We start from the raw sequence: 15823 nt of genomic DNA on the forward strand, positions 1-15823 counted from the left end.
CGACGGGACAAGAATTCATTAGGAACTGATTGACACATTTCTTCACATTTTTTAATTCAAACAGAACTGGAAAAATCTTGCAATGGTAGGCTCTATTCAAAGTATACATAGGATTGGAAAATGTTTGATAAGTCAAGGAAGGTACGTTCTCAAAAAGTTTTTTAATCGAAATTAGTTTGTATTTATTTTAAGCAATTTTGCTTCTTCAGGTTCACTACTCGATGGCAAGTACGTCATCTTTCCTCTCAAGAAAAGAAACCGCCCCCAATAAGGAATTCCTTTAATCAACCTCCGCTGTCAACACCTCTTCCTGATTTAGAAAAAGCAATTTATGCTGACACAAAAGAAGAAGATAATGTCACTCAAGTAACTACTTTATCAAACGGATTAAGGGTAGCTTCTGAAAATAAATTTGGCCAGTTCTGCACAATTGGAGGTATTCTAATTGTAGTAAAGTCTAAGCATAATTATGATAGGCATTAAGTTTTGATCTACTTCATCAATTCTTACTTCTAAAAAATCATTTTGGTCCATCCCAAGAAATAAAATAAATGACCTTAGAACCATTCTTTTCTTTTTTTTTAAACATTTAATTTTAAAGAAAGTATATTTGCATATTTTGATAAAATTCGTCTAATTTAAGTGTAGAGATAAAACATTTTTAAAATGACCTTTTCTTGATTAAAGCCATGCATATGATTGAAACGTCGTGCTGTTTAACAATCAGCTATTATTGTTTAGGCTACTTTTGTATATGAGTAAAGACCATTCCTTGTAAATGACAAGCATGTCATGTTTTTCTTTTCCATACAGCTACGAATGACCTTTTTTTGTAATACCGCATCCGGCCTTTTTGGTACCTTCTTTGGCCAAACTTCCTTCTTATGACGATGTTCCTCTTTGTTTTATATTGAACTGGGATCCACTGAAGAACTAAATTCCAATTTTGACTGCTAAATTTTGCCTTCATTGCAAACAAAATTACGAGGGACTGTCCCAGTCAAGGAGGGTTGCCATTGGTCTGCAGTTTTTTTTTGTCATCGCTTTCATTTCGCAGTTAGGAATTGTGCTCTTAGGCGCATCAGCTGGGACTGTTACGGGAAGAGCTTCCGTAGCTCTCCTAAGTCTTTAGGAGCTGCTTGGCAGATGTGTATATTTCCCATCTGGGTATACCCAGCTGAAGCCCTGTTTGGTCCCAAAAAATCTTAAACGTGATTGCTTCTTTTCACCTTTTGCAGCTAAATGTATTATGTAATTATTTTACTTTAGCTTAGTGTTAAGGTAGACACTAGATAGGCAGAAATGTTCAGAGGATAAGAGACTGTGTCAACGAGACATGAAGCTGTTTAGTCAGAGCCTAAACACTTATAGCGACGAATTCCTCCCCACCCATTGATATTCCTGTAAATTAATACCTCATTCACTTCCATGTTGTAAATTATTTGTAATTTGTATTGTTAAATCCTAATTATAAATAAAATTTATGTTGCAGTAATAATAGAATCGGGTTCTCGCTTTGAAGTAGCTTATCCTAGTGGAATCTCACATTTTTTGGAGAAATTAGCTTATAATGTAAATATTTTTAATTATTTTTCGTACAAATAGCTATAAATTCTAAGTAACTTTTTAATGAATTTGAATGTTTCTGATATTTCGAATATTATTTTAGTGATTTCCTTTTCCTTTTCTTTTAAGTTAATTTTGTACTAGGCGATTTAATAAATTCAGAATTCAGTCTCCAAACAATTTTTCCAAACTTATTTATTAGTAATTTCGCACACTATGATCGATAGACAGTGCTGAAACATCTAATTAATTGGAACAAATGTTTTAGAGACCTAATCGTACTTTATTAGATCACCAAGTATGTAAAAAATTTAGTTATTCTATAAAAATGTTAAACACATGCCTACTTACATTTATATTTGTAACAGTCAACCACCGAATACGCTGATAAGGATAAAATTATGCTGGATCTGGAAAAGCATGGAGGCATATGTGATTGCCTTTCTTCAAGGTATTTATTAAATTGTAGATTCCATTAAACACATTAAATTTCATCAATATTGGAGCCGAGTTGGTGTTTAGCAAATTTTTTAAGTAGAATAATTTGATTTTTTCTTAGTATTACCATCTTCTAAAGAATCTGCTTGCAACCAGCTCTTAATACATTTCAAAACAGTGCTAATGAGTAAACCTAGCTATCTCGATTCTGCGTTTTGTTAGAGATATTTTTTACCATGTGATGAATTAAATTCTTGTATTAAAAAAAAAAACTGTTTTCTCTTATAATGACGACGATTAATAGTCATTGGCATCTACACATTTAGATATAGTATACTACCGGCAGTGATCTTTCGTTTAAGGTAAACTGCTAATGATCGGATTTGATCTCCAAAGGCTGTCTAAAAAAACTTTTAACATAGCAACGATTCTTAATTTGTTTTTATTTTTAGGGATACTTTTATTTACGCTACTTCTGCAGATCGAAGAGGATTTGATGCAACTGTAAATATTCTTGCAGAGGCAATAATTAGACCTAAAATAACAGCCCAAGAGGTAAATAACTATTTATTTCCCTTAGATAGATCATAGATTTTAACAGTTGCGTTTAGACTTTCCCATATTGTTTAACTTAGTGTGCTCGATTATAGAAATTCGTTAGAGGTTAGTAAGGATGTAAGAAAATGCAATGTGTTCACACTTGTTGAGAAATGCTACGATAATGTCAAATTTTTACTTACCTAGGCTTATTCTCTTATACGTTATTATTGTCAAAATGTCAAATTCTTGAAATGGAATTTTCACTAGTTTTAGAGCTCTGAACTTAAAAAGAGTTCATTTTAAGAAGCTTTCCTAAGGGGCCTTAATATTAATTAAGCTATCCTTTGTAGTTCCATTTATGATATGGGTATAGTAAATTAATAAACTTTCAATTTGGGTTAATGAATAAATGAAAATAAATGTTATTTATCTTATTTATGCTAGTTGCTCCAGTATCTTTTAATTTCCACTCTTATAACAAACATTTATCCGTCTGAGTAAATAACTATCCACTTCTCCAGATCCTGTAGGTAATCTAAACTAACATCCCTTTCAATGATATCTCCAACATTTACAAGATAGTTCTACTTGGTTTAAGCGTAACTACCGACAAACTCCAGCTCATTGTCATAATGTGTCTGATTGAGCTCTTAAATAGATCTATGTGCCTCGAACAACATTGAAAACTATGAATAATTCTCCCAGGTTGTTTAATAAATCTAACTTTAAAATATTTTTCCGACATTCATTTTCGGTGCTCTCAGAGTCACAACTTAGTCTTCTGGAAAGTTCTATTTTAGTTTATAGTTTGCTTCTTTATAAGAGTTATTGAATTAAATGGGAAATTTAATATATTAAAATTGGTGTTATAAGTAACCTGCGCTAGAATCGAGAAGATTGAAAATTGAAAATTGTTTTAGATAATAATTGTGTGAATGTTTTTCCCCCATAAATAAAATACCAATTTTTTACTTTTATTTCAGGTAGAAACTGCTGCTCAATATATCAGATTTGAATTAGAAACACTTATGTCAAGACCTGAGCAGGAACATATTCTCACTGATATGATACATGGGGTAATGCAAATTAAATAATAATAAGATGTACGATTTTCACTCACTTACTACTTAGTTTTTCTACGTTGAGAACGAAAAAGTGGTTCTTACGCATGTATCTTTTGAGTTTTTTTTATCAGCAGTATTCTAACACCCTAATCAAAGAAAGTTAAAATTTGATATTTCAAATCAGTGCCACTACAGGACCAGGTAATCAGTTTTGGGACAGAATTAGCCAGCCTGAAATTCCACTTTATTAGATTCATTTTTCAGTTATTTGGGATTTTTCTCAAAAAAACGTTTCTACGATTTTTAATAAACTTAGAATCCTCATTAAATTTAATCTGTAACTTTTATTTGAAGCTTTCCATGAAAATGAAAGTTAAAGACATTTCTGCGGTAAGTGGTGGTGAAAGCTTCTCTCTAAAGTAGGCCTGGTAACTCGCTGCCCTCAGTACGAATTGGATTAAAAGCTATCATGTATCTATATAATTGATTTAAATCCACTTTACATAAAATACTTTATCTAGTTAACCCTTAACAATATCTATTTAAAGTCTCAATACTAACGTTTTATTTACTCTAAATATTGAGTATTTAATAGCAGATTGAGCAAGAGGTCACGTACTAGAACACTTTTTAGAATCCAAACTAGTTGGTTTGAATTCATCTGATTTATTAGAAAGAGGTATTTTCTTTTCAATGTGATTTATGTTTAAAGGCAGCCTTCAGAGATAATACGCTTGGTCTTCCGAAAATTTGTCCACCTGAAAACATTGAAAAAATAGACAGAAACATACTTCTTCACTATCTGAAAATTCATTACATTCCCAGCAGAATGGTAGTAGCTGGCGTAGGGATTGATCACAATCAACTTGTGGAGTCTGTACAAAAGTAAGTTATTTTTGTATTATGTACATATTATTTACAAATGAATTATGGGCCAGCTCACTAAGAGCTTTACACGAATTGTGATACATTCCAAAAGGAGTTCTTTAAAGGTCTTGAATATAGTCTTGATTTCAGCGCACTCCTTGACCCTTTTGTTTCCATGGAATTTCTGGTTATTGTATTTAATAGGCGTAGGTCTTCATTACGGAACCTACAAAAGGTAGAAGATTTTCGCTTTTGTTTTAGTAGGATTTAGCTTTAGCTTCCATATTTGGAACCAGTTTGATACTACATCCACAGAAGTCAGTTAATACATTGGTTAATGTCTTTGTTGGAGGTTCTTTCATAGAACCTCGTCTGCGTTCGAAGTTGAAGTCGTGGAGGAAGGTTCTGGAATATCTGAGAAGTATAGATTAAAGAGTAAGAGACTCATGCTCCTTGGGGAAACCCGCGAGAATCTGTCGTAAAGTATTGAACGTATGTCTTGCTGGGAATGTTCTTTCTTGAAAACATTATTCAATGATATAAGTATATAGTCTAGTGCATTAGTGTTTCTATGTTCATAAAGTAGTCCAGAGTGTCAACAGTGTAAATGGCGGAAGCTACATCAAGAAATATAGTGAACTGTCTGTCCTCTTTGTTGTGTACGATGAGTTCTGTAACTCGTTTAAGTTGGTGTCTTGGCGAATGGTTTTGTCTAAATCCGAATTGATGTGGTGGTATTGTGTTTGATTTAGTCAAGTGTTTTAAAAGTTGTTTGTAGATTATTTTTTCCAGTAGTTAAGACCAAGAGTTTAAGAGTCTGATTGGCCGGTAGCTATTGGGACCACTTTTTGGCTTTCCAGTTTTATGGAATACGATTACTATTGCACTTTCCAGCTTTTGGGGAAATACCCCAAACGGAAGCGAAGCATGGATTGAAAAGTCCCTGTAGGAAAGCAATACTTTTTGTTGGTAAATTTTTGGGTGGAGTATTCGGATAAAGTAATTAAATGTTATGTTTTAATAAATGGACATTATCAGAGTAATAGCTATTAGTTTGTAATATTATTATTATTTTATAATATAATACCTTTCATATATTCAGGTATTTTGTTGATAAACCTCCAGTATGGGGTTTTGATGACGGAAGTAACCTGAAGAAAATAGATAACTCCATATCTCAGTACACAGGAGGGATAGTTCAAGTATGTTTTTTCTTTTCGAAAATTAATTTAAATAAGCTCCGGGCGCTAATGACCTCAGCTGTTGATGCGCAAAAAAAAAAAAATTAAATATTGACTAATTAACTAAGCAAATGTCATTAAATTTTACTTAAATTTGTGTAGTATTTCTAAAGTAAATTTCTAATGGAATTCTGCAATGATAGGAAGATTGTAAGATTCCATTGCACATGGGACCTTCAGGACTACCAGAACTCGCACATGTTGTGATTGGCTTGGAAGGTTGTAGTCATCAAGATCCTGACTTCATACCCATGTGTGTTCTCAGTGTGATGATGGGTGGAGGAGGTAGTTTTAGTGCTGGAGGTCCAGGAAAAGGAATGTACACGAGACTGTATACCAACGTTCTTAACAGGTATTGTATTATCACAGTAATTTGCTTTTCTTAGCTAGTTGATATGAAAAAAAAAAAAAACCCTCTTATAATGCGTTAGGGCTTATTTTCAGATTTTAAAATTATTTTCCCGCTATCTAGTTGGCACAAAAGATAAATGGACAACAATGCGCTGTCTCCAAGATTTGTTGAATCTCGTTTTTTATGGATTAGATAGTAGATCAAGGTTGCCTAGGAGACACTCATTCACCGGAATGAAAATCTTTTAACTATGTTGTTAAGTTCATATCCCTGTTGCCTTCATAAAATTGACTAAGCTTTGGATTAAACTTTGTTAATCACTTCCTCCTCTGAGAAGCAGCTTTGGCTTACCGATTTATTGAAGTATACATGTTTTATGATCATTTGTAAATAAGTTATTTTTTTTCTCATTGATTATTTTTCTCATCAAATAAATTAAGGTTTTAAAGTTTGTTGCTTGCGAAGAAATTCTGCTCTTTTACATAAATTTGTAAAAAGTAATATGATCTAAAGTGAAGCCTCCTGTTGCAATTAATTTTTGATCTACCCAGTGATATAAGTGATTAACTCTACCTCTCAAGAAGATAAACGATACATTTTTCAGATATCATTGGATGTTTAACGCAACTGCTTATAATCAAACATACTCCGATTCTGGTTTATTTTATATACATGCAAGTGCACCGCCCAATCATGTAAGAGACATAGTCGATGTTATCGCTAAGGAAATGTCTGCAATGGCAGGAGAAGTCGGTGCCACAGAATTAAGGGTAAGATTTCTATTTAACATTTATTTTAAAAATGTCTTTTTTTCAAATATTATACTCATGTTATTTTATCCAAAAAAATAATAATAATAAAATAAATAAATAAATAGAGAGCAAAGACCCAACTGCAATCAATGATTTTAATGAATCTCGAGGCACGTCCAGTTGTATTTGAAGACATAGCTCGGCAAGTTTTAGCAGTTGGACATAGAAAATTACCGTCAACATTTATTCAGGAAATAGGTGAGTTAAGTTATTTCTTAAGATTTTTTTTTCTTTAACTTAGCTTAAAAGTCACTATTAAAAATGCTATTGTATTGCAGAAAACGTAACCAAGTCTGACATTGAACGGATTGCAATTAGGCTATTAAAATCTCAACCGTGTGTTGCAGCAAGAGGTGATATAAAAAAGTTGCCTACTTTATTTGAAATTCAATCAGCCTTATTAGATAAAGATGGTTTCCAGTCGAAAGGAAAACTATCACTTTTCACTTAATTTTTTACAGTTAATAAAATTTACCATGTTTTGATGTAATTACAATTCGATTTATTTTTGCGCTCTGCCTAGTTATATACTAGAATTTTAATGTAGTATATTACTTCCAATGCTATCTAGCACCTCAATGTACATATTACTACAACTATGGAAAGATAATGTATATGTTTGTCAAGTGTAAATACAACTCAGTATTTGCGGAGGAATAAAACAAAAAATAGCTCTCGTGAAATAATCATGAAACTTACTGCGATCGCTTCCTTGAATAATCTTAATTTAAATAAATTAGTAAAAAGAAAAAAAAAAAACAATTTGAACGTTTATTCAAAATTAAACATTAAATGGATCTCGTTCGTATAATTTCTTTATCTCTTTAAAGTCATTATTCCATTCTGCGTGCCATTTTTCCAGTTGTTTAAGAAGTGAATTTAATTTTACAGAATTTTTTGTGATGTAAAATCTGCATTTATTTCTAAAGGCCTGTTGATAAAATAAATGAATCAGGCAATTGTAATTTATTAGACTGATTTGTTTAAAAGTTAAAAAGATAAACTCTCGAATCTAAAAGTCCCACAAACATTACTCTATTTGAGTGAAAGAAAGTTCAAGATATCAAGATAACGAAATAATTCTCCTTTATTTTTTCCAAAAAAAAAACTTAGTTTTCAAAAAGTATTCCCCCTTCCTTTATGAAACAGTTATTGCTATTAAGTTCAATGAGGAGGGATTCTTACCTTCTTCAGTGAAATTACTTTCTTTTCAAGATTGAAATGCAATAACTCAATTCCCTGAAAAGTCAAACAAAAATTATGTTTAATTCATTTCAATACGTTGTAGGATCTATGTTTCATATAAGTTGTAGCATTTATATAATAGTGAAAGAAAGAAAAAAATGCCACACTTATTTTATCACAATTTATTATTGGTCCCAGGAAAATATTCTGAATTTTTTTCTATTCAGTAACTTTCTATTTACAGAAGAAGAAATCTCTCCTTCTTATTAGGGCCATTTATCTCCAGAGGTCTCATATAGCAAATTAGCGTCTGCATCGCAATTAGGCTGGAGATACCAATATTACTTCACCTGTCAGGATCTGCACAAGGGCTGGACTCAACCGTTGTAGGGCACTCTGTGGAGTTGTTTTGTGACCCTATTGTACCCTTTAATAAGTCATAAGCCCTAAACAAGGCGGCGAGGCCCGGTTATTGACGAGACTACTTAATGGTGTACCATTTGACTTGACCAGCAGAAGTTAGTGGGGACGTGTATATTTCATACTTGCTTCTACTTCTGCAGCCAGAGCGCTCAGAGCGTTCATGATTTCCCCTAACAACCAGGTTCTGCCTAACGACTGACCCAAAATTTCCTCACAACGGCCAAAATTTAGGTAGCCAGCAATATAGGCTAAAAACTAACTCCAAAACTAGTACCTAGTACTTCTTCGAAACACCATCACAGTCACAGAAATAAAAGAAGAAATTCGGACGCGAAAACGGGAGCTACTTGCCACCGTCCTGTAACATTTTTTTCTTTTAATATAAACTTTACAACCACAGCTGTCAAGCATTTCTTATCACTCCATCTAAATTTGACACTTTAGTCTTCTGGCCTGTAGAAACCTCGTATTGTTTTAACGAGATTGCCAACTTTCATATAATAAACATCTCTACAATCGTTAATTCATATTAAGTTAAACATTTAGGTTAATTTATAATATACCAGTCACATTGTTGTTTACCTGTTTATCTCCTGCTAATTCAGGAGTGTAATTTAAAGGTACATTAGAGACGATCATAAGTAATCGAGCCAAATCAGATACAAGTTCAATGTTTGTTGTAAAACCTGTTCTAAATAGAATTCCATTTACCTCTACTTCTATTGCAGCTGTTAACAATTTTTAAAATAAGAAATGTATTATAAATGCATCGCTTTATTTTTAACATTTATTTATTAAGTATAATACTACCTTTCAAAACCTTTTCAGTCTTTGCAGGTACAACCATGCGCGCTAATGAATCATGTGAATCAGTTTCTAAAATAATTAATTTTATAAACATTAATATTAGTGTGTTTATCTTGGTGAATATTCTGACAAATGATTGATTCTAAATAGTTTTATTTTTATATTTTATTTTTATCCAGTAGAATTTTTTAATTGCAGTTTCACACCTATTTAAGGAAATTTAAAAATGTTAGACAAAAATCTGAGTCTTTTTATTTAACTTATTTGCAAAGGTAGACGTTTGACGCGACTTCCACGCTGAAGCAACGATAGTAATTTTTAAAAAGTTATCGAAAAGTATGAACGTTCTCATCCGGGAACTACTAGGGTCCGTCCATAACTGAAAACTTCTCTGGGTTCCTACAACTTACTCCATCAGGTTAAAACGCGTCCGTTCGGTTGGGAGTCCTATAACGCACACATCATAATCGCAACATAATTCTTAGAGGTGTCCCGAAGGAATACACGCAAAAAAAGTGGTTATTGAGATCAGTTTACACAGTCCATTGTGCCGTTAGTAGCCTCACACAACTCACTGCCCGATGATGGGTAGGGTTGTTAGAAGCGCCCAAAAAAATAAAAAAATGTATTCACAAGAAAGAATAAATGGTACCTGCTTCAGCAATTTTAAGAACTGTTGTATTTGGGATTGACCACAGTCTGCTTTTTCCACCTAGAAGAAACATTAATATTCTATGTTAATATTTTCTTTCAGCTTATTTAAATTCATTTTTCATTTATGCATACACTACCTGGTTCAAGAAGAAAATCTATCTGTAACATTTTATTTGGGCCTAAACAAAAAAATTAATAAATTTACTATTTACCAAACAAATAAAATAAATCATTATTAAAATATAATAATAAATGTTATTATATAATTAATAATAATTAAAAATGTGCAATGAGTAAAATAGATAATTTTTTTAATTCTGTTAGTGTTTATAATTCTGGAGTTTTTACATCTTCTTTGCGAGTTATTCTTTTTATTTTAATTCAAACACATCAACATCTGAAATTATTGACGCCCGTAGCTTTTTTCAGTGCACTACCGAACTAGGCACGTGCTCGCTCTTTAGACAACAATGTCCATCAATGGAGGTTTTTAGGAAGAAATTCTAAAGGGCGGAAGCTAGAATCGAATCTTCACGTGGAAATCCAGTGCATTAACTTCCGAATTTTGTAACATGAGTATCTTGAGTATGAGTATCAGGGTCGCGAGATACAACAATATTTATAAAAAAAAATGCATCGTTTATGGAACTCAAAGCTAGAAAGAAAAATATCTATAAAAAATACATCCGTTTCTTATAAGACAAATTTAGGGAATTATTCTCTTATAGGATTTTGATCTTAGAGCCATAGGGATGCGAAAGGTTGCAGTTTCTATTTTCTAGAACTACTCCCAAAACCATTTTTCTTCTAATAATTGATTGAATTTTAAATTGTACATGGTTTACAAAGATTAAAAAGAAAATCTGAAGAAATTGTGCTTCCAGTTAAATGATAGAATCCAGTGGACATACTGACTTTGAGCTTTTTTTTTTTAGATTCTGTTTTTATTACTTAGGAAATTAGATCTGTGGGCTGGCCTAATCCAGCATACATTTCCCTTAGATCGAATCTTTAGGCACCATCCAATTCCATTAGCGGTTTCTCCACTAATTTTAAAAACAATTTTATTGCTCTATGTTGGGGGTAATGCCAATAATTTATTGATTTTTAGATAGTAAGTACGCCAATTATTAAAAATAAATAAAAAAAAAATACCTGGTTCAGTAGTTACTTGAGTACCAAAAAATTCCTGCGCATAACGATCTACAAATTTGGCTATCTTTGTCAAAATAGTTTGCAGTCCTCGATGTTCTAACAATGCATTTTTTAAAACTTTGAGTCTTACGAAAAGTTGGGTACTAATTAGAAAAACATTTTTCATAATATTTCTTGCTTCGACCTGTAAATATATTTTTTATTTTTTGAAACCTCTTTAACAAAAATAAATGCATAAAGTCAATAGATAGGTGTAACCCTGGTAAATATACTTTATACTTTGTGCAACGTGAAATGCATCGCATCTTCTTGAAATACTGCGTATGTAGGGAAAAGTACCCAATATCTAAACAACTAAGAATCTCTAAAACTAAACAAAAAATTGACTGTACTGCACATACCAAACGTCATTTCCTTACACTGTTCTTTTTACCTAAACAATCCATCTATCTTAAAACATAGACTAAAAAAAACTCCTTCTTGCAGAATCCTGTCCATGTCTGTTACTACATCTATCAAAGTTGTAACGTAATTTTGTAATTTTAACGTTTTTATTTTTGGGATTTTTTTTATCCTTGTGAAGCGGACAATAAAATTTTGTAGACAGATTATTGTGTTTATACCGACGGTTGGACCAATTATTTATTGCCTTTTTCTTACAGTACACTTACTTTTAAAAAATTTCAAAAACAGTAGTTGTCCTCCTCATATAATAGAAAAATTATTGAACTTTCTCTTACTGACATTGACACTTTTATACAACATTCTACATCGCAATCCACAACCAACAAAGTATATTTATCTTCCTTTCATTCACTGCCTTTTTGAAAAAAAATATCTTTAATATCTCTTTAGCGTTTTTAGAACACCAACACCTGACATACTCTATACACAAAATTAAAAGACCCTACACCAAAAATGTTACTTATGCTGATGCCACTTATATTGGACAAATTTCACAATATCTTAATGAGAGACCTTACTAACACGCACTAACATGACTGCAAGACAAAGAAACCCAACGATACATTATCTGCTCTCACTCAACACCATCTAGACCTTCAACACGATTTTGTCTTTGACAACACTTGCAATACTTGCAACGAACACTAACAGAAACAAACGCAACATATTAGAAATGATGTACACTAAACAATAAAAAACTTAACTTTAGGACAAACACCAACAAACTTTCAAATTTTTACAACATCCTTCAAGCCGCAACATATTATTCATCACATACCCAAGGTTTTCCGAGCCCTATTGGTTTCGTCCCCCTTTACCTCTATATAAACCCGCTTTTCCATTAATCCTGAACAGTTATGATGATGTGGCTAAACATATAATTCAACAGGAGCGGAATTGGTCTAGTGGTCAAGAACGTGGCCTTGTAAGTGGGAGATCCACAGTTCGAATCCCATGTATGACTACTGTTTATTTGTTAGAAAAAAATTGTTTACAGTAAAGTATGAGCTTCCTCCCCCGTCCTCGAGTTGGTAAAAAATACTAATAAATATTAGTGTTGGTGTTTTAGCACAACATAGACGAAGGATTTTACACAACATAGAACATTTTTTAAGATGCTACCAGTTCAACAACTTGGTCATTTTATACATATTAGATAATGAACAGTACTGCAACTACTAACTACTAGTTGTACTGGCTATTTGTTGATTTTTGTACCTTAAATTGATTAAATCTTAGGCACAATCTTCGGGCAAGTGCCCTACAATGATTTGTCGCCTTTTTCCCCAATATTGACATCATTGGCTTCTTATCCGGAAATCCATACCACGGTTTCAATTCATTTTTTAAAGCATCCCTTTCTTTAGAAGCTTTAACAGTCAGCCCTTCAAATGTCTTTTCGTAATCGTCATTCAGATTTTTTAATTTGAATTTCCACCAAACCCATGTTGCTTTGAGCATTTTAATAATGAAATTCATAAATCTGTCATGTATTAAGTGTAAAATAGAAAGAAAATCTGGAAAATACAATATTATTATAAACTGGATTATCAAGTCTTTAAGTGTTCAGAAATGTGTCCATTATATTGCAGAAATTTTATTTTACTAGACATTTTTATAATATGAAAACAAGGTCGTTAATAAATGCTTAGTTAGTTTTTTTTTTGTTTAATAATTTACTCATGCTCTAGATGTAAGAATTTAAGTCTGTTCCTTGCTGCTAACAATGTACGATATTCGAAATGAATCTGGTAAAAAGTAAATTATCAGAAAAAATTTGTATTATACTTTAAATCATAGAATGCTTTCAGACTTTCCAATCGTGTATAAGTTCCTTATCACTTAACACTACATGTTTTTTAGTTTTCAATATATTAATATCACAATTCTTAATTATTTAAAAATACTTAAAAATGAAATGATTAACGAAATAAAACAAGAACAGTATTCTACCCCTAAATTGTTGAATTAAAATTGTAAAAACAAAAATTATAGCAAACCAAGAATATTTTCCAACCAAATTCTTTCACACTGCAAGTTGTATCCTTTGAAAATAGATACAACGCCTTCCATGAATTTACGAAAGAGCATCTTATTGGAGATTGGTGCCGTACCTATTTTTCTCCTCCTTTCTTCTTTAGATTTAAAATAAAAATACTGAAACATTGATCATATTAATCAAGTTCATATCTTGAGCTTTCTACGAAGTTCAAATTTAAAAACTTTTTCTGTTAAATGACTTATTTACCAATAAAAGTTATAAAATTCTACTTACTCTAGCATTTTTTTGCAATTTTGTTAATGAATTATTTATTTGAGATTTTGTTTTGCAAATAAAATTGTCTTCATTAAATGTTGGAGGAAATGGTGTACCAGTTTGAACATCTTGTACATAATCACGAGAAATAATATCTACAACTGTCTGTTTCTTCGGTACATCAAGACTGTGGTTATCTCCAGAAGGAGGTACCTCCATTTCTGAATAACAATGATAGTTTGTAAATTAAATGTATTTCCTTAAAATTGAAATCATCATTCATCAGCCAGAGCTTGGCCATGTACTTTACTTTATTTCTGACTTGTTTCGGGTTTTCATTCAGCTTGATAATTTGTATTCATCATGTTCTACAGATTTCTACTTATTAAGTTTTACACTTCTTAAACTGATAACTGATAATAAATTTGATGTTTACAAATTTACTGACTCCGTACTTAGGCTAGTAGGTGACTTAGAAAAACTGTTGAGTTTTCCACAAACTTGATGATCAAATCTCTTGAATGTGGTGGAAAATCCAAAATCGTTCATAAATTAAGATCACAGACAATACTGTTATGAGTAACAGTATATTTATGAGTAAAGTGAACAATATTTTTTTTCATACAACTACTTATTGAATTGAAATACTAAACAATTGTATTGTTTCGTTTTTTGGTAATAAAAAATTAGCATTTATAAATGAGGATTCTGAATAAACGAAGGATTTACGGTGATGTTAAGAGAATCCGATGTCATTAATGTTATGTAGGATAAATATTTGAGGTCCGGTGCCAAAGGGTTAAAAAATATTATTTATAATGTAAATTTTAGTAGGTTATGTTACTCTCGGGACAAACATGATTCCTTATCATACGTATATGTACAAAAATCACAAGAAGAAAAGAATCGGGAAAAATCACACAAATATAGAATGGACAGGTAATGTTTATCCCCATGTCTGCGTCTCATCGGCAATAAGTAGGGCACTTCCCTACTTTTTTTTTAATTACGTCGCTTGGCCTCATACGATTCTTGCAGCCCAATATGGCAATTCTGTCTCTTGCTCATCTAATTGCAGGTCAAGCAGAGTTTCAAAAGTTGCCGTAAGTCTAATTTTGAACTAAATACTGAGAATGCAATAATGTAGGTCTATTTTAAATTAAAAATTACCTAATTTTTTCATAAACTCAGGGAATGATAAATGTGTGGCTAGCGTATGAACTTTTTTTAACAAGGACTTCATAATTTCTGGACTCCATGTATTGATTTTTCTTGATTTTGTTTCAAGTGTTCTAATATTCTTCAATAATTTTTGTGACTCATCAATTAGTGAATTCCGTAATTGTAACATTTCAGAGACAACCATTTCTTTAAAGTCAAGTTCAACATGCTTTCTTAACATGCTGAAAAGTTTTAATTTGGATTTTAATTTCCAAAAATTTACTAATAATTTACATTAAACTATTGCTCCAAAATTGAATTCTCGCACAGAATTGGTTAATCTTACGATCTATGGGTAAATCAGTGAGGAAATAAGCGGAGCATTTCTCTCTGAAATATTTCTCACTATTTTTTCCATAAGCGTACATAAACTGTGCGTAGCTTGAGTAATCTCTAGACAAATGAAGTGACAACCTAGCTTTAATTTATGTTTGAATTTACTAAGTCAATACAATCGTTAGTTCACAATAATATCCAATTAACGATTTTTTTACTAACTGGACGATTCACGAGAAGTTATAACCGTGAATTACTTCAATAACAATTCGACAATACCGTTGAGGGTAGTTAGTGAGCTGAACTTAGCGCGGAATTCTCGGATCGACTCCTGCTGACCTTAATTTTCACTTCGTAGGAGCCTCATTCAACTCTGGGCATTGACAAGTGTAGTTTTTAATGAAATAACACTGTCCACTAGTGACTTATTAAGTCTCCGTTCGCTAATGATCTCTGGTATCAGAAATAATTATTAATTTAAGACAAAATGTATATTAAAT

The 15823-nt window shown here is 31.8% G+C and overlaps 2 protein-coding genes across 4 annotated transcripts in view; one reads left to right on the forward strand and one right to left on the reverse strand.

Annotated features, from left to right (window-relative positions):
• Positions 1-9272, forward strand: LOC141452866 (mitochondrial-processing peptidase subunit alpha). Its single transcript, XM_074125335.1, has 12 exons — positions 1-141; positions 210-436; positions 1493-1572; positions 1935-2017; positions 2457-2559; positions 3528-3620; positions 4321-4493; positions 5578-5677; positions 5860-6068; positions 6673-6838; positions 6946-7078; positions 7159-9272. Exons 1-12 carry the CDS (start codon positions 83-85, stop codon positions 7329-7331), a joined length of 1599 nt encoding a protein of 532 aa, XP_073981436.1. The 5' UTR covers positions 1-82; the 3' UTR covers positions 7332-9272.
• Positions 7662-15823, reverse strand: part of LOC141452865 (uncharacterized) — a 20490-nt gene continuing 12328 nt past the window's right edge. For 2 of the 3 annotated variants that reach the window (XM_074125334.1, XM_074125332.1), the window contains 11 exons: positions 14997-15229; positions 13845-14047; positions 13570-13726; positions 12788-13086; positions 11105-11288; positions 10087-10128; positions 9948-10007; positions 9299-9364; positions 9071-9216; positions 8066-8119; positions 7662-7811 (listed from right to left, as the gene is read on the reverse strand). In XM_074125334.1, the coding sequence (XP_073981435.1) occupies positions 7662-7811; positions 8066-8119; positions 9071-9216; positions 9299-9364; positions 9948-10007; positions 10087-10128; positions 11105-11288; positions 12788-13086; positions 13570-13726; positions 13845-14047; positions 14997-15229 (1594 nt within the window). Of the gene's footprint in view, positions 7812-7985; positions 8120-9070; positions 9217-9298; positions 9365-9947; positions 10008-10086; positions 10129-11104; positions 11289-12787; positions 13087-13569; positions 13727-13844; positions 14048-14996; positions 15230-15823 lie in introns of those variants that run through there. The other variant, XM_074125333.1, reaches the window with a different exon arrangement.

Source organism: Rhodnius prolixus, unplaced genomic scaffold (genome assembly GCF_049639745.1).
Source record: "Rhodnius prolixus isolate KJV_2025 unplaced genomic scaffold, Rpr scaffold_3, whole genome shotgun sequence".
NCBI classification, from domain to species: domain Eukaryota; kingdom Metazoa; phylum Arthropoda; class Insecta; order Hemiptera; family Reduviidae; genus Rhodnius; species Rhodnius prolixus.

Coding starts and splice junctions, on each gene's coding strand:
- LOC141452866 (XM_074125335.1), top strand. CDS start 83: ATGGTAGGCTCTATTCAAAGTATACATAGGATTGGAAAATGTTTGATA. Junction 437..1,492: donor CCAGTTCTGCACAATTGGAG/GTATTCTAATTG, acceptor TTTATGTTGCAG/TAATAATAGAATCGGGTTCT. Junction 2,560..3,527: donor CTAAAATAACAGCCCAAGAG/GTAAATAACTAT, acceptor CTTTTATTTCAG/GTAGAAACTGCTGCTCAATA.